The following is a 25,982-nucleotide window of genomic DNA, read 5'->3' as shown; positions in this document are numbered from 1 at the left end:
TGTGTGTCAGGCCTCTCTTGACAGTTACTCTGAAGATCTCTGAGCCCTGATTCAAGCCCCCACTGCTGTGCAGGACAATTCCAACCAAAGGTAAATAAGACCCTGATTAAAAAAAAAAAAAAAGACTACATCGGTTGTCATATTAGGAAACAACTAAAGGCCTTCTGGCCCATAAGCACCAGGCAGTAAGGATTTTAAGTCTCCTGTAACCTCTGTCATATCCAAGGACGGTGGACGTTTAGTTAGATCCCAAACACAATTTTATTAGGGATGCTTTAACCAAAGGTAGGGGGAATGAGAACGCTTGACTATATGTCTTGTTTTACAAGGATTACAGTCCTCCTGGCTATCACAGCCAAGGAAATTATTTCCTCCTTTTGAAACTCTAGGCTTTCCTAAGGGAAACTCCCCTCCCCGTAATGCAGGGAAGAGAATTAGATAGCGACAGGAAGCTCGGTGACATGAGTGGTCTGGGGACCAGCAGAGTTGCCATTATTATGATATCTTCTAAAGGGTGGAACTTGCAAGCAAGATTACTTAAGAGATGTACAATTGAACATTTAAAAAATATTATTATAAGTGAAGTAAAAAATATATTTATATAGAATCTTATGTAGTTATATTGTGATGTTCACAATTTATACAAAGTATTACTTAAAACGTGATCCACTTTGAAAAAAAATGTGTTTATTTAAAAATATTGTTTCTAATGGTCATTTGTTATCAGATTTTGAAGAAAATCACAAAGATAGAATATGGTCTGCTGAAATTTAAAAGCCCATTTTACTTATTTTACTGATAAATGGTGTGCTTTTGTTCATTTGTTTTGCTTTGGCTCCCAATAACTTCAGAGACAATATATGGCCAATTCCTGGAAGGTATGCAGAATTGGTAACATGAATTTATGAATACACACACACACACACACACACACATAGTAGACAGACACATACATTCTCTTTGACTCAATTTCCTGTATTTTTTTGGGGGGGGGGCGTAATTTTTTTATTATTTTTATTTTCCTCTGATGTATGGGGGGGTTGGGGGGAGGAAAAGCAATCTAAAACTTGTTTTTGGTAGAAATATGATATGGTTTAAAAATGATAGCTGCGACCATCTTAGTTTTGTCCATAAGGCTGATGGCCACAGATAGTATCTCCTTAGTGGGGGTGGACAGCACTGTGGGGAGGATGTACAGAGAATGCCCTAGAGGGTAAGGGAGGCTTGTATTAGAACCTCAAGTCATGAAGCATCAGGGAGGACAAATAACCTATAAAAACAGTGATCACATTCACCAGCCATTGGAGTGTGCAGACTTCAAGGAGTACAGAAGGAAAAATAGATTCCATGAAGAAAAATTGTTGGGTAAAATGGAAATTACTTGCTCTATATGTAGTTTCTTCCATACCATCAAATTCCTAGAAATATAATAATTTTTTACTTGAAACTTACTGAAACAAAGTCTAGAGTCCCCCGTAAGAAAAAAAATAGACAAATTCAATGAGTAGATAGAAAGATATAGGAAAAATGTGGAGAATGGAGTGTTTCAGTTTTTTGCCAATAATGCATTTTGTTATAATTTCCTAATCACATAACCCCAAAGTCTCCTAGTTTAAATTTCTTATGGACCTTGTTATCCTTGTGAAAACTGGGATGTTGATCAAGTAAGATCAGTTTCTCCCTATCATATGTATAAAACCTGTAGAAATGGAAAGGCTGAGAGATGGGGTGGTAGTTCATTCATTCGTTTGTTCACTCATCAATTATAAACTGAGCATATGCATGGTTCCTGGAACTATTCTCAGAGTGGTGGATACATCAATGAACAAGAGTTCAAAATATTTGCCTCTGTGGAGTTTATCTTCTAGTGAGGGGAGACAGACAACGAACAATAAGCATTGAAAATAAGTAAATTGTAGCTTAGAGAATGAAGGTGCCCAGTGCCATGGATGCGGGAAAGCAGAGCAGGTTGTAAGTAGGATTGAGAATGCTGAGGGAGGTATTTCAATTTAAAAATGGGAATGGTCAGATATGTTAAGCCACAAAACAGGTCTCAATAAATTTTAGAAGTTTGAAATTATAAAATGATCTTTTCTTTTTTAAAAAGATATTGAGAAAGATAAAGAGAGCAGGCAAGAACTGAGGAGAGGGGTAGAGGGTGAGGGAGAAGCAGACTCTCCACTGAGCAGGGAGCCCAATGTGGGGCTCTATCCCAGGATCCTGGGATCATGACCTGAGCCAAAGGCAGATGCTTAACTGGCACCCAGATGCCCTAAAACAATCTTTTCTGACTACACTGGAATGAAGCTGAAAATCAATAATAGAAAAACATCTGGAAAACTCATAAATATGTGGGCATTAAACAATACACTCTTAAACAACCTATGCTTCAAAGAAGAAATCACCAGGATAACTAGAAAATACTTATGTTTGAATAAAAATGAAAATACCACATACCAAACTGATGTGATGAAGTAAAGTCAGTGCTGAAAGGGAAACTTACAGTTGTAAACAAGCATGTCTAAAAAGAATAAAGATCTGAGAAGGTATGGCCAGTGAGGTAAGAGGAAATCAAGAGGTTGTAGTATCTAGGAAACTGGGAGAAGAAAATGTTTCCAGAAGGTGGGAGTGTTCCATTATGTGTCTATCGGTAAGAGGTTGGTGCCCTGTCGCTGAGACTGAACTGTTATATTGATATTGAAATATTTTGGGGAATGTATGGATTTAATGGTGAATGAATATATGGGACCTTAAATCTTTTCATGAGATTTTTCTTCAACAAAGCAAAAACACTTCATCCAAAAAATAATATGGACCACAAAGAATAAACATGTAGTGAAATATAAAAACACTGTAATTTAACTAAGAATCACCTAATAATGTATCACAGTACACCTTAATTGTATTAGAGTTCAAGGTGAAGGTTTTTTTTTTTATTATAATCGAGTATCATTATTCAGGATGATGTCAATGATGCCATAACTAATGATGAATTTGAAAGTAAAATAAACTCTAGTTAGAAGACAAGAGCCACAAAGATAATGTACAGCATGGTGACTAAAGTTAAAAATACTGTATTGCATAATTAAAAGTTGCTAAGAGAGAAAATCATAAAAGTTCCTGTCTCAAGAAAAACATTAGAATTATGGACAATGCGGAATGTTAACTAAATTTTTTATGGTGATCATTTTGCAATATATACAAATAGCGAATCATGTTGTAAACCTGAAACTAATGTAATATTATATGTCAGTTATACTTCAATAAAAAATTTTTAAGAACAACAAAAATCCAGAAAAGACAGTTTGGTTTTTTTTTTTCAGAGTTTGAATTTAAGTGCTACTGTGATGTTATCTGAAAAATCACTGTGGTTGGACATATTTGCAAATATATGAGTTCTATAATAACTGGCATTGAATAAGTCCAATAATAATTGTGTTGTATATATGCTAAAACGAATACAATGATAGGACTTTAAAAAGAAAATCTAAGGATAAAAAATGCAAGACTAGTTCAAAAGAGATTTTTACTGTAAACCTTCAAGAAAACTGTCATACATTAGGATAACAAAAACATGGACAGAACTCACTTCCATGTGTGGGACACTAAGACTTTCAAGACATAACAAAATAAAATGCATTGATAGAAGTTGAAAATATAGTCCTTACTTCATGTTTTAAAACAGACAATGGTAGCATCAACACAACAAAAAATTGATATTTTTGGATACTCAATTTATACTTTCATTCACCTTTATCATGATTATTATCATGATAGTCATGTTTTAACAGTATTTATCTCACAAAGATATTTCAAAACTAAGAGGATAAATTTACATTTTCTCAACAGTGCAGAGCCTGGTTGATATTTACTAAAATTTAGAGCAGTAGTTGTGAACAGGAAGGAAGAGTACATAGAGAATTCATTATGTGATCTGTGCCTTTAAGAACATAGGGGGAATCTAAAAGCAATCTCTCCCAAAAGAACCAATGAAGGAGCTTCCTTCAGGGAGAGAAAATCAGCTCTATTTAAAACAAAGCAGAACAATGAAGCATTTTTAAACTGGCAACACCACTCCTCCTTCTCATAGTTTGGTTTGCCCTCTTGCAAAGCAACACCCTGGCATCCACATTAGAATTGAAACCGACAAGGCATCCCTTTCATCCCTGGCTGCCAAAACTCCTCACTAATAATAATTAGCCATCCCTGGCTTCCAGCCAAGAGAGTTTAATAAATACTAGAAGGGCTTTGGGGCCTCAGCTGCATTTCTAGTGTTTAGCTAAGGAATGATAGGGGGGAGGAAACACGGCTTTGTGCTGAATGAGATCTGCTGAATAGCATCAGTGCAGCAAAAGGACCACTCAGTTGTCTATTAATGAATGGCCATTGTTTAAATATATATTTTATGTTGGAGTCCATGTAAATGCTCATTCAAATAGGTCATATTCAGCTTTATAAAGTTTGTTTCTATGCCTGTCCTAAAAATGTTAATATATAGCATCATAACATTTGATAATCACTGTAAAAGTCATTATCTTTATACCTTTCACATAGGTGTGCTTTTCTAGGAAATGTAAATGGCTTGAATTTCCACATAAATAATGATTCAAATATTCAGTGTTTACACAATTTAATAATGTGGGTAATACTGAAGGAAGAGTCCTTATGAATGTACTATTTTAAGTACTGGATAAATTCTTCATTTTGGTTTGTGAGATCATCAACCTGAAAATTTCACAGAGCATATAACTGAAAGCCTCAAAAAGAACAGATACTGTAAAAAAGAAAAAAAAAGGAAGAAAGGAAGAAAGGAAGAAAGAAAACAGATACTGTTATAGTGTTTTTATTCAAAGAAATATGGTATGGAATGGAATGGATGGGGAGCTTCTTCCCCATACTTCTAGTTAGTACTCTTTTTTGTTTTCTTAATTTTTTTTATTTGAGTATAGTTCTACTCCATATGGGAAGGAAAAATATAAGAGAAATTGTTTTAATTTCTCTCACCTTTCACTCTGAAGGGCAGTGAGGAATGACTTAACTGATTGGCAAAACCTGAAGAAAGACACTGCGTGCATGAATTTTCTTTTACCTTTTCCAGAATGGCCTGTCTTTAAGACTCATTCATTCTCTGTGTTGTGAGGCTGCACTCCTGCAAAGAAAGGCCAGGGTGCTATGGGTGTGCCTCAGATAAATGGGTAAATATGGTTTACTCAGAGGTGAGGGGTTATGGTGCAAGCAAGTATCTTTATCTCCACGTCTCTAACTCCAGAATCTTCCCATCACTTCAGAAAGCTCTGGAGGAAGTCAGGCCTGCTGACCTACTCTAAGACCTTAACATGAGTGAAAACTGATCCAGGTGTTTTCTGGAGAATACAAACACATAGCATATGTGTGAGCATGTCTTATTATCCTTGATGGCTTTCTGTACCTATTTTCCTAATCTGAAATGAATATAGATGGAGTTTTAGCCCTTGTTTCAAGGCCTTAGAATAGTCCTCTTCTGCCTTGGCCAACAATAAAATATATGAGAGCTTGTTTCATGCAATTTTACTAAGGAGACTGAAGTCAAGCAGGTAACCTCACTCTAATGCTACCTGCCAGCTTTCTGACTTGGGATTTCACTTTGATGAAACTTGCATGCATCAGGACTAGAAAGTGCACCGGCTTTCTCCATGCATTTCCCTAGAAAATGATTTCATAGGCCATTAGGGGGTTTAACTCTAACTTGAAACCATATTTTCAGGACACAGGTATTAAACTCCTAATAAGTCTGCCTTGATTTCTAATTGGGAGCTGTTTTATCAACATATATTTATCCAACAATTAGAGTAGAAATCATCACTTTGGATGTTGACCAAGAATTAAGACACTACAATCAGGAATTCAGAACATTTATTGCAAGAGCTGAATAATTGTAAATAACGTAGAACTGGCAAAGCAGTAACAAGGATAATTGTTTAGATATTTATTCTGTCAAAGTCATCAAACACCCCTCACAAACCGACAAAAATGTACTGCAATAAGCAATGCACCCCTACCCATTATTTTCCATTATACTGTGGAAAAATGTGAATCGCTATTTACAAAGTAATTTTATTTTTGGTAAGAACAAATTAACTATCAGATTAGCAAACCTTTTTTTTTATTTTTTATTTTATTTTTTTCTTTTAAACTGATGTTGAACCGTGGCATTAAGATAACTTTCACTTCTTTCAATAAAGACATTTTGTTGCATGCTATTTATTTGTTTAAATCATCTGTCATGCCTTAACAAAAACCTCCTAAGAATGTTCGAATTTGGATTTGTTTGCACGTGCAACTGAGATCTTATTAACATTAGTTGTCACTCTGTTGGTTTGACCTAAGTGACAAGATGCTGGTACCTGCCAGGCATTGACCGACTATGATAACAAACAGTTAAACAGCAATAATTAGAGATTTATCCCTTTATTTCCCCCAACTAGCCTACCTGGAGAATGTTCTGTTACATCATGAAGGCACAACACATTAAATATTTTGTGGCTATGGTCTAACACTTGTGTTACAACAACATTATCGTATATGAGGATCAACACAAACTCTGCCATTTCAACAAAGTTGTAGACACACATTTGCCCAGTTGAAACTATTTTTGAATAGTAATTTTTCTTCAATATATGCTAATTTTGATACATTAGTTTTGTATGAGTGACAAGTACAGGATATTATATTACTTTCTGAAGGATAACACTTTCCCATTACTCTCGCACTTAATGCTACTAATTAAGTGATTTTGCTTTCGCCTACTTTGAAAACAAGGATGTCAAGAAAATCGGTTCTGAATTTCCAAGCGTTTGCAGAAGTACTGTTTTTATATAAAGTTTTTGTTTTAGCTTTATTTTTTTACAGAATCCTAGCGCCATAAGCTGTCACAAAAGAAGCAAGATTCCAGAACCTTTTTTTAAACACAAGTGTTTGAGATCCTTTGAACAACGTGTGTCAAGACAGACTACTAACGCAGAAACACCTCACTAAAAGAAACAACAAAAATAACGACAAAGAGGCAAAGGGGCAAATTAAGAAAAAGGGAAGAAGCAACCAGAAAACACAGAATTATGCTACAACATTTTTTAGGTGAACGTTGTAAGTACACAAAAGTTGTTAATAATAACTTGCTTCTATTTACAAATACTTTAACACTGATTGACTTACAAGTATCCACTAACGTTGTTAACAGCACGATAGGTTTAATGCTTATCTTTTTTAAGTTTCGCTTGAAGTATAATGTCAAGTATAGCAGTCCCAGCACAAATCAATGACAAAAAGAGCACAAGTTTCTAACTGGATATGTTTGTCAGTCACTCTAATCCATGGAACTTTCTTACTCTCCAAATGCATATTCTATTGTTCATAGCAGCAGTCCAGGGTCAAAAGAAAAATTCAATTAAAAAAAAAAAAAAAGGATATTTGCACAATGGAGTGATCTCTGGAGAGTTTAATCAATTCTAGTAAACAAGATCACATGGCTAGTAGAACTATTTTCTCTTTTATGTCATAAAATATTGTATCCTCCATGGTGCTAACACAAAGTTATGGATATCCCTGCTATAAAGGGGCATAGTTATAGAGATCTATTGAATACATAAAGCTCTGACACACACGGTATTAGCATGTCTATTTAGATTAAAGTTATTAGGTCCCAGATAGCCTTTTTTTTCTTTGTTTTTTTTTTTTTTTTTAGAGTTGGTGCTCCTTCGGACTCTCAATAGCACCTCCTGCTTGCTTATAAGACTTCAGATTTGCCAGAGGAATGTCTGTCATGTGGCTGCCATTGTTGAAATGGCCTTCATTGGAGCCATACTGCTTACGGTCATTGAACTGGTTCCTGTTGCTATCTTCTTTCCAGGCTCTGGTAAGGGTGTGCCCATTCACAAGCTTGTCCTTCTTGACCCATTCTTTCTGGGGTGCAAAGGTTGAGAGAGGAGATTTAGGGTGTTGATATGGACCCAAGCCAGGAGGCATCCAGCAATTATCAGAGTGACCCAAAACCAAGCACTCTTGAGTGCACATCTCTGTAGCTTCAGCTAATCCTCGGGGACCCAAAGGCCCATCTACAGAGGGCAAGAGACAGAGAGAATAAGAGAAGAAAGTGGTTAGAATTTTAATGTAAAATTGTCTCCTTAGAGAAAAAGTGCATTGGTGAAAAGTATAAGTTAAGCAACTCAAAGAATTCAAATTCTTTTAAGAGTAACAGAAGGAATCAAATTCTTCATTGAAGAATTCTCTCTTTCCTTATGCCTTCGTATACACCTAGAAACAGACACGAGTAAACAGATATACCATACCCCTTTGTATCATTTCTGATCACTCTTTGTACGGCATATGTATTGTTCCAATGTATCTTCTAATCCTCGATAAAAAGCTCTTATTTATGAGAAATTATGAAAAATAGAATTTATTCTTTATGTGATGTTGAAAAAGGTGTAAATGTACAACTCCATAAAAAACAAAATGCAAAAGTATTACTTGAAATATAATATTAAAAATAAGTACTCTAAGTGGTCATATAAAATATCATTTTCCACATAAACATTAATTTTATATGAAATTACCTGGAAATAATTGGGCAACATTTTTAAAAATCAAAAATAATTTAAGGAATATTTTAATTAGCTTGTATGTTACTAAAGGAACACCTGGTCTGCTGCAAGCATTCTGAAATCCAAGTAAATAGACAGTCATTTGCATCCAAAGACAGCATTTGGTTCCTTCCAAGCTTAGACCATTTTCTATATGTCTAAGTGTATCAAATAACCCAGATTTCACTAGAGTGAAAGTCTAGGTAAGTTGCAAATTGGATCTCATGGAATCTAATATTCAGGGGGGGAAAAGTCATCATAGACATTTATCTATTAACTTGGGTTTTCTTAGTTTGTTTATACTAGCAGGCCATCTAGAACATATATTTTAACCAGGAGTTCAAAAGTTAACCCTTTCTGATTATATGAAAAAGGAAATTAGCCTTTTACTGAAAAACAATAGCCAGATGATTTAGGAAAAAATTGTTTTGTTTAGTTCTTTTCTCCTTGATTCAACAATCAAGCCATAAGTGATAGGCTGGAAATTAGGAATTGATTTTACGAATGAGGTTAAGTGGATAGGCAAGAATGGCTGAGGTGTAGAACATTTTAAAAATAGAGAGTGATCAGGGTAAAATGTAGAAGAAAATAAGAAAACATATCTGTAGGTTTGCCTCATCAAGGCTAAAATACCAAACAACTGGAATGTGTGTCTTTGCTAAAACCCAAGTTAGCACTACTCACATTTTTAAGGGCCCAATAATCATGGTATTTTAACATGAACATCTATTCATCTTACTAATTGTCCACTTATTCTTTGCATATGGAAAAACACATATCGAAATAGGTAAAAGTTGAAGGTAAATACCTGAGGCTCCAAAACACAAGCAACATCTCAATGGACACCAGATGTAAAAGCAATGTGGCTAAAATGTACTGTTTCCTACAAACTCAAATTTTCGTCATTTTAAAAATCTAAATTCTTCTTGTTAGAAGAACCTCAAAATTCCTTCTCATGTGACCTGTATTCACATCCTCTCAAAAGCAAACAGTTTTATTTTGTTTAAACACACGTTCATTATTCAATACTATTTCTCTCACAAATCTCCAATGATTACTACCTTCCTAGTATATTTAATTTGTATTTCTATATAAGCCTTTCTTTGCCCTTCGAATTCTGCCATGTTTCAAAAGTTCAAACTAATTTCTCCCTTTTAGTTTCACCTTGGTCTACTCCCTGACTCCGTGGCCACTAACACATTTCGCTTAAACCATTCCATGCTCTACATTGAGATCACAGGTAGATGTTTTTTGCCTCTCCTGTTTTCATTTAATTTATTCTTTCAAAGTCAGCTTGCTTCCCAAGTATCACAGCTAACTTCCATAACTATACCAGTTCATAGCTCATATGTACCTTAAAGATTTCTACAGATCTCTTTTCACTGATGAATGACAAATTTCCTAACAGAGCTCCTTCAAATCTTGCCTTAACGATACTTTTGTCCTTAGGGTAAGGTTCTGTACATTCATGAGGATCATCTTATTTTGTTTTATCCCAACTATAGTTAAAATCCATTAATGGAAAAAAATGACTTCTCAAGTCTTCTGATTCCTCATAGTGCTAAGCAATAGTGATGATCTATGAACAATGTTAATTGTTAATTAAAAATTTATGAGGTTGAAAATGTTCTGAGGAATAATTAAAAATATCCTCTGCTTAAAGGCAGACCCTAAGTAATTATAATAGAAGATGCTGATTTCACAAACATCACACCAAAAGCTTCAATAACACATCTTTTTGCCTAGCAATACTTTGTGACAGATAATAAATGAATTATTTAACTTCTCTGTTAAGTATATTCACTCCTTTCAAGACATCAATGGAGATAAAGTAATTGCCAATCTGATGTGTAATCTAGCTGAGGCTTTTTCACCCTTTTATTTATACTTTTCTAGAACCATTAAGTTTTTTTTTGTTGTTGTTGTTGATACCTCCAAAGGAAAACAAATAATCGGCTACCTTAAAAATATCAATAGAAGCAAGTTTTTATTGAATACATAAAGAAGGGGCGGCCCCGGTGGTGCAGCGGTCAATCAAGTCCTACTTCAGGCTCCTGCATGGAGACTGCTTCTCCCTCTGCCTGTGTCTCTGCCTCTCTCTCTCTCTCTCTCTCTCTCTCTGTCTCTCATGAATAAATAAATAAAAATCTTTAAAAAGAAAAAAATAATACATAAAGAAGGGATAATATGCAAGATTATTTTTTTATTTTGTTTTAGATTTTGTTTATTCATGAGAGACACAGAGAGAGAGAAAGAGAGAAGCAGAGACACAGGCAGAGCGAGAAGCAGGCTCCTCTCGGGGAGCCCGATGGGGTACTCAATACCAGACCCCAGGATCACGCCCTGAACGGAAGGTAGAGGCTCAACCACTGAGCCACCCAGGCTTCCCTGCAAGATCATTTTAAAAATAGCTTTATTCAACATTCATTGCCCTCTCGTCAAATTAAGAATATTATCCAGAGATTAAGAAAGTGTGTGTGTGTGTGTGTGTGTGTGTGTGTGAGTGTGTTGTGTGTGAGTATACATGAACCCTAAGTCTTCATCAATGAGTGACACATTTCAACAAACAGTGTATGTAGTTTTTTCAGAACTGGTAACATTTATTTATTCCATAAATATTTACTGAACATGTACTATATGCTGATACTGTGCCAGCAGTGAACAAAATTCATGTCAACATGTTCTCATATAGTTTTCAGCTTATGTTGGGAAACAATTATTTTAAAAGCAGTGAACAAAGAAGAAGAAAAAAGTGGCCTTAGGAATGAATAGGTGTCATTACCAGTTAACTGATTTAGGAAGGCTTGTCTCTTTACAAGGTGAGATGGACTTTGTTCCCTGTTTTATCATTTTTACCTTTTTCTGAAAGTTCCTCTTACAGATAATTGACAATTGAAGACATTTACAGTCAAAATTTATGTGTACTCTATAAAATCTTTGACTAGTAAAAAAAAAAAAAGTTTCTTTCCATTGAATATTGATCGCTCTTCGAGAATTGTACTTATGATTTATTCTTATAAATAAATTTGAAGGCTTTAGATAAAACGTATAAATAGATTCATAGACATTTTATAGATTCTTAGGTAAGTCTTTCAGTACCTGATTGCTGTATAAGATTTAAAGATCCACCACTGAGTGGAACACAATACAACATTCAGATGAAAGACTAAAGTTTTTGTTATTTATAGCTCTAAAGGGGTTTATGTGTGGCAAACAGGGTGGGATGTATTAGTTTCCTGATTCTCCATGGATTGACTAATTTGAGTAATTTCTCAAATTCTAATGCATCAAGGCTGTCCCAGGTAATCTGGTACCTGACCCCAGGGGCAATTAGAGAGGGTGCATGATGACCTAGGAGTGTGAGAACTCTAGAGGGGAAGTAGTGTGGTTTCGGTTTATTCAAGAAGTGGAGCTGATCAAGTTCTGGCCACTGCCTCAGAACTGAGTGAAGACAGCATTAAAGAAAAAACAAGCAAACAAAACAAAACTATATTATATCAGTTTCCTTATGTGCTTGAGCTGCACTGTTGGAAAATATAATTTGCTTTATGCTTTGGTAAGTTTTTATTTTGGGGCATGACATCAAATGGGAAATTTTTTTCTTTTCTTTCTTTCTTTTCTTTTTTCTTTTTCCTTTTTTTTTTTTTTTTTAATTTGGGCCCTTATATAATCACCAGCAGTTGCCCTGATAGGAAAAAACAAAAACCAAAAAAACAACAACAAAAAAAAACATGAGTTTTATTTGGAGAAATAGCAATGCTTCCAAGTTGTCATGAAATGATAAGAAAGAAAAAAAGCAAACACTTTATTTTAAAAAGTCCTGACAGTCCCTGTTCTTTAGAAGTTTATAATAGGAAGCATGCTAAACACGGAAGAGTTTCTAATTCATTTCCTTCATTTTTAGAAACAATGACTGAAATGTTTTATACTTTTTGAAAGGAGAAAAATCTTCTTTATAAAGCACTGATATTGAATATTATCATTTTCTTTCTTTTTTTTAAGATTTTTTTTTTAGATTTTATTTATTTACTCATAGAGACACACACACAGAGAGAGAGAGAGAGAGATGCAGAGACACAGGCAAAGGGAGAAGCAGGCTCCATGCAGGAGCCTGACGTGGGACTCAACCCCGGGTCTCCGGGATCATGCCCTGGACTGAAGGCAGTGCTAAACCGCTGAGCCACCCAGGTTGCCCCTGAATATTATCATTTTCTATAATACAATTAAAAATAATCTATAATTCTCCATCAAATATATAGCACTTAAAATATTAGGAAATTTTTGCTAATATAGCAAAAAGTATATGCACTAAAATATCGCTCTTTATCTTTGACCATGATTATTTTTAATATTATCACTATAAGTAATTATCTTAATTGCTGACATTAATTATATTTATTTTTCATTCATAAGTTCCCTAAAATAATGTTTACTGACTATCATATAGCACATGTTTTAGACACTGTGCTGGATTCTTAATAAATGCCTTAAGATTTTTACGTGTGTGTGTGTCTGTGCACGCACATGTGTTTTCTCTGTTTCTCCATATTTTTATTTATTTTCTTGTTTTACTTGTGCTACATTATACAATATCTATGTAGGACTCAAGTCAGGATTCCAAACTGCTTATTACTACTTTGTACAATTTTGGCATTACGCAATGTGTTTCCTTTCTCTTCAAAATAATTAAAATCTACCATCATGGTTTTTCTAATACTGAAACATTTATTGACTTTAAAAAAAGAACCTAAATTATTTGTTCCCTTTCAAAATCTGCAATCCACGAGTTTGGTTATCATTCCAGGTTTTTAAATGTATAAAGACACAAAGGCTGATAAAACCGTACAAGCCATCTGTCTCTACATTTAAATGTTGAAAGCAAATACAAAAGCACATAGCCAAAAGCCTGAAGGTTGTCTCAGTTAATATTTATATCAGGTGTCAATGTATTTCCCTCTCCACCTTTGTACAGCTCACCTTCTCACTCAAAATCCAACAAAATACTTTTTCTATGGTTAGGCGTCAACAGCTGTCAGAGAGCTGTTTGAAGTGCTGACTTTTAAAGACGTGAGTTTAAAATGTGAAACTATCCAAGTTAATGGATCTCCAGCTATACTTAAATGGTAGGATAGTTGAATGGGTCTTGATCTCATTTTATTATAGCCAGAAGCAGAACTGTTACTTCATTGATTAACTCACTGCTGTAATTAGCAAGTACCTTATGGCCTGTCCTCCCTGTACTTTTCAACCTGATGACTTGAAACTTTTTAATTCCAAAGCTTGAAACTGATATTTAAAAAAAAAATCACGAGACCTTTCATATTTCTGGTTAGGTTTCATGCTATATGAAGATTTGGCCTTTTATACGAAAGAATTTTCTTTAGAATTTTTACTGTTGGGTAAAATAGGATTAAACAGACTGCCAGAATTGAATTGCAAAAGAGATAAGTCATTTTTATATCATTTGGGATCAAACTCATCCCATCTCACTCAATTTTTCATTTTGTTCAATTTTTATTATAGAAAACTACCTCTTCCATGCAGAACACATTTGATTTTCATGTTATAATGGCCTTTTTTTTTTGTGGTAAGAACATATATCACTATTTTTATGCAAAACATTTGTTCTTAAGTTCCAATTTTGCTGATTTCCCCAAGATTTTACAAAAGCAGGAATGTAGTATTCAGAGTCCTGCATCACTAAACACCTTATTGTGAAGGACTCATCCACAGATTTGGATTTGCTGAAGCAGTTATCCAGATCTCTAGGCACAGTGATGATATTTCTTTACTTGCTTTAAAGGAATTTCCATTTTATGTAAGCTCCTATAATTTTGCTTTGCACTTGCTGTTATTAATATACTGAGAAAAATCTTACTTTTCATACCTGCTTCTTGCCTTAATTTTCCCGTAATAAAATTTCAGGGCAACAAATATTCTCATCCAACCACATTTGAAGTTAATTTTAGCATCTCTAAGAGAAGACCAATACAAAAATATTAGTATTTTTCACAAGCTCATTTTCACCGTATTTCTATCCTTTTTTTTTTTTTTTTTGAGGCAAAGTGTAACAGCCTAACAATTTCCTATCATTGTTGTGGCTTACTTTGAGTGGAAAGCTAAAGCTAAATGCTTATGTAAATATGGAGGGACCTGAAAAAATGTCAGATAAATTAATTTGCTAGGCACCTCTCCTATCTATTATTCCATCATCACTTACTATATTCATTGAAGAGTTGCTGTTAAAAAATCAATTAATTTGCTTCCAATCTAAATATGGTAATAGTTAATTTCAAATGTGAAAGCTGGCATGACAAAACAGAAGAAATCGTTCAGCATTGCCCACATTCCCTTTTGATACATCATTCTACTTCAGATCACATTACACAATGCCAAATCAAATTTTTAACTCAATGTCATGTGGGAATAAATATCTGTTATTACTCTGCTCTTATACAGAAAAACAATCAAACGGTATAATAAATTCCGTTACCATGAACTGAGGTTGGTATATGACATAGTACGGCATAGTTATGTGGGCAATCTAAAGCCAAAACAGATCTGGCAAATTTGAGTATACTTATGGGAAAAATATTTTTCATTCATCCACTCAACAGGTTTTGTTTGCTCTCATGTTGGTTTCAAAAGACGGAATATCTAAAATCAGAACCAGTTTGGAAATCTCAGGTCACATGCTCATCATCAATAGCTAAGTTAAACAGAAACAGATTTGAAACCACAGTAAAACAGTGAATTAATATGGATGTTGTGAAAGTAATTTTAGATTCTTAAGAGATTTTAGCTCCTAGTTTCTCATCTATAAATTGAAAGTAGGAGACTAGATTTTGATGAATGATCTCTACCATTTTCATATTCCTTTATCAAAAACCACTGTGGTTTGCCATAGATAATCAAACTTTTCAGTGTTATTTTCATTTTAATATGAAGCCCCAGATTAGAGCAAAGGAATTGTAAATCAATTTTTTCTATAGATTATTGTATTATTTAGGTCACATTTAGGTTTTTGAACATAAAATTGTATTTAGAACAAATATTTGGATTTCTAAAACTAAGTAAAAACCTAACGCTTTAGGCAGAGTTTTAGCTTATAGTTCAGATTTAAACCCTACATTATGAATGCACCTACAGTCACCTTGACAAGCAAATGCAAAAAACCCACACCAGCAGGATTTGACAAAACCTTTGGTTAACAAGTAAACAAGGATTAAATGTTTTACACATTCCTCATACAGATTTTTTTCCTTGGTCACAGATGAAAAGTCAACATTTGCAGATGGAGACAGTCCAAATACAATAACACATGGCCAGCCCAAGCAGCAGATTCTCTGCGGGAGAGGATATTGCTATTTGGACAGACTTTATAGCTCACAAAGAATGGAGAGCACTCTCTTATAAATCTTTAGCTTTCTTCTGCATGAAATAAATATCAGCCACCTTTTTCTCACCTGCAAAAGCTAACTGCTGAAAAGAAAATTATCTTTGAAAATTTTACTTATTAGCCATTATTAGTATTTGATGTTGCAATCAGTTGAATGGTAAACGTCTAAGGTTATTGATTATTTAAATTAACTACCAAATTTTGACCAAGCTGCATGATATGAAACACCTTATTTACATTACTACAGATCATATTTTCTTTACAGTTTACCATTTCTTTTGATTATATTTAATATCTTTTATTAAGTACTCATTCACATATCGAAATTTCCTGATTTATTCTCCATTACTTGTGATTTGCATTGTGTCTCAAAAGAACGTAGTAAATCTTATTTGATGTGCAACACATTTTAAGGAGTCAATCTAAAGTGTTAAGAAATGAAGTATTTACAGATTAATTTCAGGCTGAGATCCAATTTAAAAATGAAGAAGCAATCTATGTAATCTTCTGTCCTCTTAAAAGAGTTCTCAGTTGCTTATCTAAAACTAGGCCGGTAGTACAAAATATTGTGTGGTAATTTGCCTTTACACAATCTCCACTGGTTTTCATATTTCAGAATGAGGATGGGGAAAAAGAACTTTCATTTGCACAGTGGACTCTGATGACCTTCATCTTGGACACTGATAACTGCAGCCTTGTTCCTCCCCTAGTCTGAGCTAGAGATTTTTCTCCTGGTCTTCAAAGGGCATAGACTGGTCCCAGTTTATTTTAAGCATTCAGAAATTTGGACGAAATCTATGTTAAGTTATTAAGAATTTAAAGACTTTATATATTGTAAAATATGTCTGAGATATTATTTTACTACTTTTATTTTTATTTTTAAAAGATTATTTATTTATTTATTTATTTACTTATTTACTTATTTATTTATTTATTTATTTATTTATTTATTTATTTGAGAGAGAGAGAGTGATCGCACAACAGTGGGGAGCAGCAGAGGGAGAGGGAGAAGCAGACTCCACAACGAGCAAGAAGCCCAATGTGGGGCTCCGTCCCAGGACCCTGAGCTCACAATCTGAGCCCAAAGGCAGACACTTAACCAACTGAGCCACCCAGGCACACCTGAAAGATTATTTTTAAATGAAATAAAACATCCATTATATGGTGTATGTGATCTGTAGGTGTGTGTGTGTGGTGAGTGTGTGTGTTGAGTGTGTGTGTGTCTGTTTGCACCTGATTGTCTTTTTATAACTGAAATCATGTAGCACTGATCAGTGCTTCTCAAATGTTACTGTGCATATGAACCACCTGTAGAAATCATTAAAATGAGAACTCTTAAAAAAATAAAATAAAATAAAATGAGAACTCTTGCTCAGTAAATCTGGGGTCTTCCGTCCCCTAATTTCTAACAACCTCACAAAGAATGCTGCTGTAGTCAAGGACCTCACTTCGAGATGCAAGGACACTGAGGACTTATCTATCTCCATTCTGTCCTGGTCCAGTGATCTAAATAACTGAAGCTCTCAAACTTTTACATGTATTAGAGTGAGCTGGAGGGCTTTTTAATGCATATATTGCTTGACCCCATCCAGGAATTCTGATTTGGTAGGTTTGGGGAGAAGCTCCCAAATTTTCAATTTTAACAAATTCCCTGGTGCTGTCACTTTTTCCTGATTTCTCTAGTCCATCACTAGTCTCTCTGTTTCAGTCTCCTTGGATGGCATCTCATCCTTTTCCAGATCTCTAAATGTTGGATTGCTCAGTGCTCTTCATCTTGACTCTCTCCAGGTGATCTCCCATAATTATGTACTGGTGGTTCTCCAATTTATATTCCCAGCCCCATATTGTTCTCCTGGGGCCATGTCAGTATATCTGACTGCTCCTCAGCATCATTTTAATTTCTAATTGGCAGTTCTAAGTAATGTAATTCTTCCTATTTTTCCTTTTTCCAAACCTGTTACTCTCCCTACATTTACCATTCTTTTATATGGCACATTGCTTGATCAATTCAGACAAAAAATAAAATAAAAAGGAGTAAGTCTTGGCACCTGTTAGACAGATGTCTAAAATGTCTCTCTCCTCAGTGTGCTCTAACCTAGTTCCTGGGATCACGAATATGCTAAGATATCACACAAGTGATTGTGTTAAATTATATGGCTACTATGTACTAAAGGTTTCTGTCCTCCCCCAGTTCATATACCAAACCCTGACACTTGGTGTGGTAGTATTTAGGGGTGAGAACTTTAGGATTAGATGAGGCATACTGGTGGAAAACTCAATGATGGGATTAGTCTCCTTATAAAGAAGAGACAAGAAAGCTTGCTCCCTCAATCACAATTGCCCTCCTTCTTTCCTCTCAGCCATGTGAGGATATAGCAATAAGGGTGTTGTCTAAACCAGGAAGGGGGATTTCAACAGACATCAATATCGCTGGCACCTTGGGCTTGGACCTCCCAGCCTCCAGAACTGTGAGAAATAAATGTTTATTGGTTAAGCCATTCAGACTATACAGTATTCTCTCATAGCAGCCCAAATTGATTAAGACAATGACAAAACATTCCAGACATAATAAAGTCATTCATCAACTAATAAAGTTGATTTTTAGTTAAATAAAAGAGAAACTATTGGATAGGCCTAATATCATCATGAAAGCCCTTGAAAAATAGGGAGCTTTCTCTAGCAGAAGGCAGAAGGAAGTTCATATTCAAAGCACAAGAACAATGTACCATTGGTGGCTTTTAAAATAAAAAAGAACACACACGAGGGATCTGAGAGCATTGCCTCGAATGGTGGAGAGCAACTCCAGCCGGGCAGCCAGCACAGACCACAAGGATCTCAGTCCCACAACCATAAAGGACAGGATTCTGCTAATAATCAAAATTAGCTAAAAAATGGATTCTTCCTCAAAGCCTCCAGAAAAGAGTTCAGGCCAGCTGATACCTTGATTTCAGCCTTGTGAGCTCCTAGGCATGTTAAGCCTACTTGGACTCATGATATAATACATGCAAGGAAGCTGTGACAATGTATTTGTATTGCTATAATCAGCCAAACCATGGTAATTTGTTACTCAGTAATAGAAAACTTCTATAACATCTATCATTTATTCAAGACACATAGTCAATCAGTAAGTTATTAGTCTACCTACTTCTCTGAAAACCTACCAGCTCAAGCCACTATTACTTCCTAACAGGACACCCTTCTTCTATTTTTTCTAAAGCTCAATCCTCAACATGGTGCTTGAACTCATAAACCCAAGATCAAGAGTCTCATGCTCTACTGACTGAACCGTCTTCCTCTCTTTCAACATTCCAGTCTCTAACTAGAGGCATCTATCTATCTATTATCTATCTATCTATCTATCTATCTATCTATCTATCTATCTATCATCTATCTATCATCTATCTATCATCTATCTATCCATCTATTTCAATCAATTGATTTAGATAGATATATAGTTGACCCTTGAACAACATGGAGGTTAGGAGCACTGATTCCTATTCAGTTGAAAATCTGCACATAACTTCTGATTCGTCCCAAACTTAACTACTAATATCGTGCTGTTGACCACAAGTCTTACTGATAACATAAATAGTTGATGAACGCGTTATTTTGTATGTTGTAGGTATTATATGCTGTGTTCTTGCAATAACGTGAACTAGAGAAAAAAATATTATTAAGAAAATCATAAAGAAGAGAAAATAATTTGTAGTACTCTACTGTATCTACAAAAAAAATATCATATCTAAGTGGACCCATGCAGTTCACCCCGTGTTGTTCAAGGGTCAACTGGAGTTATAAGTATATGACTAATATTCTTATATTAGTTTCCTATTGCTGCAGGAACAAATTACCACAGGCTCAGTGGCTTAAAACAACATAAGTTTATTCTCTTATAGTCCTAGAGGTCAAAAGTCTGAAATCAATTTCATTAAACTAAAGTCAGCATGTCAATGGCACTGCTTCCTTCTGGAAACTCTGTGCAAGAATCCATCCTCTTTCCTTCTTTCAGTTTCTAGAGGCCATCCATGTTCCTTGACTTCAAAATACATCTCTCCAATCTCCACTTCTTTTATCACATCATCTCTTCAAACTCCTCCTGAATTCCTCTTATGAAAACTGCTGTGATTACATAATGCCAGGTGGATAATCCAGGATAATCTCATCTCAAAATCCTAAATTTAATCACATCTGCAAAGACTCTTTTGCCATGGAAGATAACATTGTCACATGTTCTGGGGACTAAGACATGGATATATTTGGGGGCTACAAAACCTAACACAATAGTTAAAGCAGAATGCTTGTGCCTCATTTGCCTCCCATCAGATCAGAGTAAAAGACATGCTCCTTTCCATGGCCCAAAATTCTCACATGATCTGGCTCCTGCCTAACTCTCTGAACTCATCTCCCCCACTGTCCCACCTGCTCTCCTGCACCCAACCTTTCTCAGCTCCATTAACTTCTGTTCCTCAAATACACCAAGATTCATGAGGTCTCAGGGCCTTCGGATTTGCTTATTTCTGTCTGTACGGTCTTCTCATTTGCCCTAGAGAAATGCATTCACTCATTGCATTTTCAATCATAGAGACATTTCCCGAACACTTTATAAAAACAAAATATCCTCTACCCACTCTATTTCTTACCCAGCTTAATTTTTCCTGATAGCACTCATTGCTACCTGTCACAATATATTTATTTGTTAATGACCTAGCTCTCACAGTAGAATGTAAGCACCACAAAGTCAGGTAATTTGCTTTTTGATAACTGCATGAGTTACCATGGCCTGGAACATTGTAGATAATTACCGGATATATTTCTAAACAAATGAATAAATAAAGTTTGTTCTGAGCCCTCAAATCAGTGAGCGAGCATAAAAACTGTACATAAAACATTATGTGACAAGTAATTTACATTTATAAAATAGTAATCAAACAGTTTTTATCCACATAAGAAATATTGCTAAGAGTTCATGGCATAAAATTTCACTGAGATAATATTTGGAATGTCTAAATGGTATTAATAAATGTAAAACAGCTGCATTCAAAAGCACTTATGCACTATCCTACTTTGGAGTTGAAGCAAGTGGAATGCCCCAAAGTAAAACATAATTAGGTTGCTTCCTATGTCCTATCAAACTATTTGATCATGTCAGAAAGTTCACAAATCCTTTAACCATCAGAACTCTTTACATATCTTCAGAAGTCCAGACTCACAGGATACATAACAAAATAATTCTTTAAAGCCTGAAGACACCAAAGTAATTAGCAATTATTCTAAAGCAGAGCCCTAATGAGATGCAGATAGTTGTATAGGATTTAGTTCTTTGGTACAGGTATGTTCAAGTGAATGGGAAGATATTTAGAAAAAATTAAGTGGATTAGGGACTATATTAAAAACTTAAATGTGGTTTAGACCCTGTAAATATACTGGTTTAGAACTTTAAAGGATGAAATTATTTTTCACAAATTTTAGGGAAAAAGGTAATTTTAAAAGAAGCTAATATGTCACATTAGATTATACAGGGAATATCATGGTAAAATTTATTGCTTAAATTCTGTTGCACATAAAGAAAACTACTCTAAAAAATGAGAAGTTTAATGTTGTATTTTGAAAGAATCTCCTGAGGGAACTGTTGAAAATGGCATTACTTCATTATTGAAAATGGCCTGTATAATAGAGTATTGTGGAGAAAAATCTTGCCCTCTCAGGGTGATGCACAGAATTACCCATTCCAATCTAAAATGTATGTTTATCTCTGAATGCACCTTGCAAATCCAGAGAAATTACTTCATTAATATTGGTCTTTGAAAGATAAATTTCTCTCTTAAAATAATAAGTATTACATGGGAATTTTATAACATCTATACAAATTCAGCTGAGGTTCCCTGCATTATGTTCTGCTCAGCCTATTGCCAATCAGAGACCATAGTTTTCTGACATGAGGAAACATCTCTTTAATATTTTGATGTTACTGGTAGTTGACCCTAAGTCCCAACTATTCAACGGATATATTTTGCCATATTTATCACCAAAAACTCATCATTATGATTTTATGAAACGTAAGTCATTATCAATTTTCTGAGATAGGAAAAATTTGTTGCAACATCGATGTGCTTTACTATCTAAATAAAAATATTTACAAATTTCTCAAGATTAAGATAATGTTTACATGCAAAATTTTAGGGAAACTAGCATTACTCTCAGAATGAAGTTTCATAGTTAATGTAATAAAACAAAATAAGGGGGAAGGACTGTCAGGAGAAGAAATCTTCATAAGCAAAATTTGACCTTATATCCTGAGAGGTCCTTTTTTTTTCTTCCTCTGAGTTATTTCAACAATTTCTTTGGAAGAGTTATAACTAATCACATATGCTTCCTATCTAGGTCTGCTGTCCCTTTGCAATTAAATACGTTTTTATTATCTTCCAATATGTCTCATCAAAATGACCTGTCTCCTGGGCATAATTGGTGGTTGGCTACTCTGACAAACTCATTAATCTTATAATGTTATTGACTAAAATGCTAAGTGTTATCCTTTGGAAAAATATCTACACCTCAGTAAGAGCCATATAAAGCCGTTTCAATTCACACACATGAAAGCTTGAGGCATGATGGCAGATGAATGGGATTTTGAGGTAGAGAAGGCTTTGAGGCATCCATCAAATCTCAATGTGAAAATATGCCTCTCCATGAGCTGGCATTGTTAGGGTATCTTTCAATGTCCTGGCATGGAAGAGATAGACCTCAAAAGGACTAATAAAAATAGCTTAATGAAGGAATGCTTTGTGGAGTGTGGGCTGGGGCAAGTGAACTAATAAAAAGTAGAGAGGGAGGCAAGGACCTGGAAAAGTATGAAATTATAACCTCTCTTATACCTAAAAGGGTAAGGACTAGGGAGGGTGAGACAAGCTTGAAATCTAGAAAGAACTTTGGAAGATTTGGAAGAATGTATTCAGGAAACCAGAGAATGAAGAGACGAGAAAAATTATCGTATAAAAAACAAGAGCAAATGTGGGAAAGTCTTTGTTTTTGTTTTGTTTTGTTGGTAAATCACTAGATCCAAAGCCAATAAACATCCTTCCAACTGAAATCTAAACTGAAAAGGCTGACTGGTCTAAATGCAGTTTCAAAATCCTTTATGATCATCCACCACAAATCCAAGTATGATCAGTTTGGAAATAATGCTTTCTATTAAGTATGTATATAATTTATAAGCCAATTATAAGGATAATAGCTCAGAATAAATATTTTTAAAAATTCAGAGTAGCCATGTGAGTTGATACAAAGAGATGTAGTAAGAATGAGTGAAATATACCCTGGTCTTTTTAATATTTTAGTAAAAATCCTTGGAATGTTGCACATAATTTACTCACCAAAAATCACATTCATTGTACAGATGGATCATAACAAAAATAACTATAACCTAGTATATCTTCATTGAAAGTAAGAATTATCAGTAAATTCTTAAGTCATAGTTTCTTTTTAGACTCTAAGTCATAGAGTCTTTTTAACTTTATGGAGTAAAGTATAGTTAAAGCACTTGAATCTTGTTTTGACTTCTTGAGTTGGCTTATGTGCCTCAGTCTACCACATCAATAAAATCACAAGACAGTTGGCCCTTACCAAACATTATCAATACTGCTAAGGATGTCAGTTAGTTTCTCTCTAATAGAAGTGACCTGCACAGTGAACCTTGACTTTTTAATCTCGATGACAGTCAAAGGTTCTTAGATCTGTGAACCTTCCACAAGATTTATAAAGTCAAGTTGTCGTCTAGAACAATTGGTATGGCTTTGGTTCAAAATCAATCACTAAGAGTGACTGAAATGCCCCAGAATTTTCTTTCTGTCAGCATGGAATGTAAATAGAACAAAAAAAAACATATATTGCAACTATGGTAAAAACTAATAAATTACTCAGAGATACTATATATATATATATATATATATATATATATATATATATATACTACATATGCATATGTGTGTGTGTGTATATATCCATCTATTTATCCATAAGCTTGCTATCTTCGAGTTACCAAGTTGATAGTAGCATTAATTTTGCTTACATAACTATATTATATATATATATTATTATTATATATAACTTAATTATATTCCCCAAGCCTATTTTGCTAAAAGATGACACAGATGAGAGAAGACAAAACAATATTACTGGATTAAATAGACTATTTAAGATTCCATATAGCTTGAGCATCCTCCCTTTAAGCAATACAACTGAACCAAATTTCTTTCTCTTTTGGAGTTTGTCACTGAATCAAAAGCATTGCTTCTTGGTAATTATTCTTACGGTCACCAAAATGTATCTCCTCTCAGGTGAATACCCTACAAAAACCTTATGCAGAGCTAAAGAAGTATACTTTGTGTTTCTAAAGGATCATGCCTGACTGGGCTCCTGAAATAGACTATGAATATATACTGATGGTTACAAATTGTCCTTTAAATTCTTTGGCATAATAAATAAATAAATAAATAAATAAATAAATAAATTCTTTGGCATAAAGTTGCAGAAAGCCAAAGTCATGAACCAAGAGACACTAAAGATCTTCCTCAAATGCATGGTGTTAATTTGCCATTAGATGTTTTTTTCCTTCTGATAAAATAAAGATTTAATGACTTTTTAAAGATATGTTTGTTTGCAGGAGATGAGGAGCTGATACCTAATTTTACAAAGAGAATTAGAAATGACAACTATAAACCATATTTTCCTTATGCAGAGATACATCTTGAAAGTTGGTGTCCAGGTGAATGAGTAGTGGTGAAGGTCAAGGTAACACTGAGGACTTATTTATATTTATATTAATTGTTTCTGGTTAATGGTCATCACTAATATTTTAGGAGTTAATGCTGTTTGAAGTGTGTTAATTTGGTTGTCTGCCCATCCCAAAGCCATTTGAATCCCTAAGATGGTCAGGTCAATAATGAAATTTTCAAAACTGTTTTCATTTGTTTAATTAAAATGCTCATTACAAATGAGCAGATTGTGTTTGTAAACATACACAACTTAAAAAAAACATACTCTTTCTAATTGCTACATGACAAGATAAGCAATCTCTATGAGTGTCTTCTGAACTCCTTTATAAGACCTGAAATTACTATTTAGTGTTTTCTCCTTCTGGGCTGCTCAAAGTTTCTTCACTGTCTTTCATTGTAGTTCACTTTTCTTTCCCGTGATTCTTTGTTTCTTCACTACCTCAACACCAATATCTTTAGTACCTAGCTACAGTGCCAGTGTATTAGAGCAATCCAGGCCTGTGATGTTACTGCCTCACCAGCTATTACTAAATCTAAATTATTAGTGAGACTGACAAAATGTCCAAATTACATTAACAGGCCAATTATGTGATTATTATTGTTATTTGGAATTGATGTTAAATTATTGTCATGTTATTTTTGCTGTGATGTGCTGGATTTGATTTTTTTTTTCTTTCCATAAGAACATATTCCTGGATCACGGTATTCGAGTACCTTACAAAATGTACCAAATGAATGGAGAGAAGCCAAGCCGTTCCATTCTCTCTAGTTATCTCAATGACAGATGTATATTAACCTATGATCATTTTTGGCTGAGACGATCAGTATCGATTGTGCAAATGGCCACAACTCAGTTTGTGACATATAGATACTGCCTAAGTGTTTAAAGGCATGAATCAAAATTCTGACACGTTTAAGTTCAACTTGAGTGACAGCACTTAGTGAACTGTAGGGACTGGAAAAAAAAGGCTGCATCTGAGGTGAGCTAGAAATCTATTCCTGTTTATGATATACCACCGTGTACTGACACATCTTTTCTCAAGCCATCTGCTTCCTTCATATCATTAGAGAACAAGGCACAGGCCACATTTCCTGTTTATTTAACAGCATACTTGTTAGTGAATGTATGTGTATCATCCTTATTAATTCAAGAACTTGTATTTTGAGATAGGAAAGTGTGCTGTGTGGATGTTG

General features: G+C 34.5%; 1 protein-coding gene across 4 annotated transcripts in view; it reads right to left on the bottom strand.

Moving 5' to 3' along the window:
- Nucleotides 1–5,875: 5,875 nt before the first annotated feature.
- Nucleotides 5,876–25,982, bottom strand: part of PCDH9 (protocadherin 9) — an 885,767-nt gene continuing 865,660 nt past the window's right edge. For all 4 annotated transcript variants that reach the window (XM_041731044.1, XM_041731046.1, XM_041731045.1 and 1 more), the window contains one exon: nt 5,876–8,091. In XM_041731044.1, the coding sequence (XP_041586978.1) occupies nt 7,717–8,091 (375 nt within the window). In that variant the 3' untranslated portion in view covers nt 5,876–7,716. The remainder of the gene's footprint in view (nt 8,092–25,982) is intronic.

Source organism: Vulpes lagopus, chromosome 16 (genome assembly GCF_018345385.1).
Source record: "Vulpes lagopus strain Blue_001 chromosome 16, ASM1834538v1, whole genome shotgun sequence".
Taxonomy (NCBI): Eukaryota; Metazoa; Chordata; class Mammalia; order Carnivora; family Canidae; genus Vulpes; species Vulpes lagopus.
Note: the sequence above shows the minus strand (reverse complement) of the source record. Positions and strands in the feature narration are given on the sequence as shown.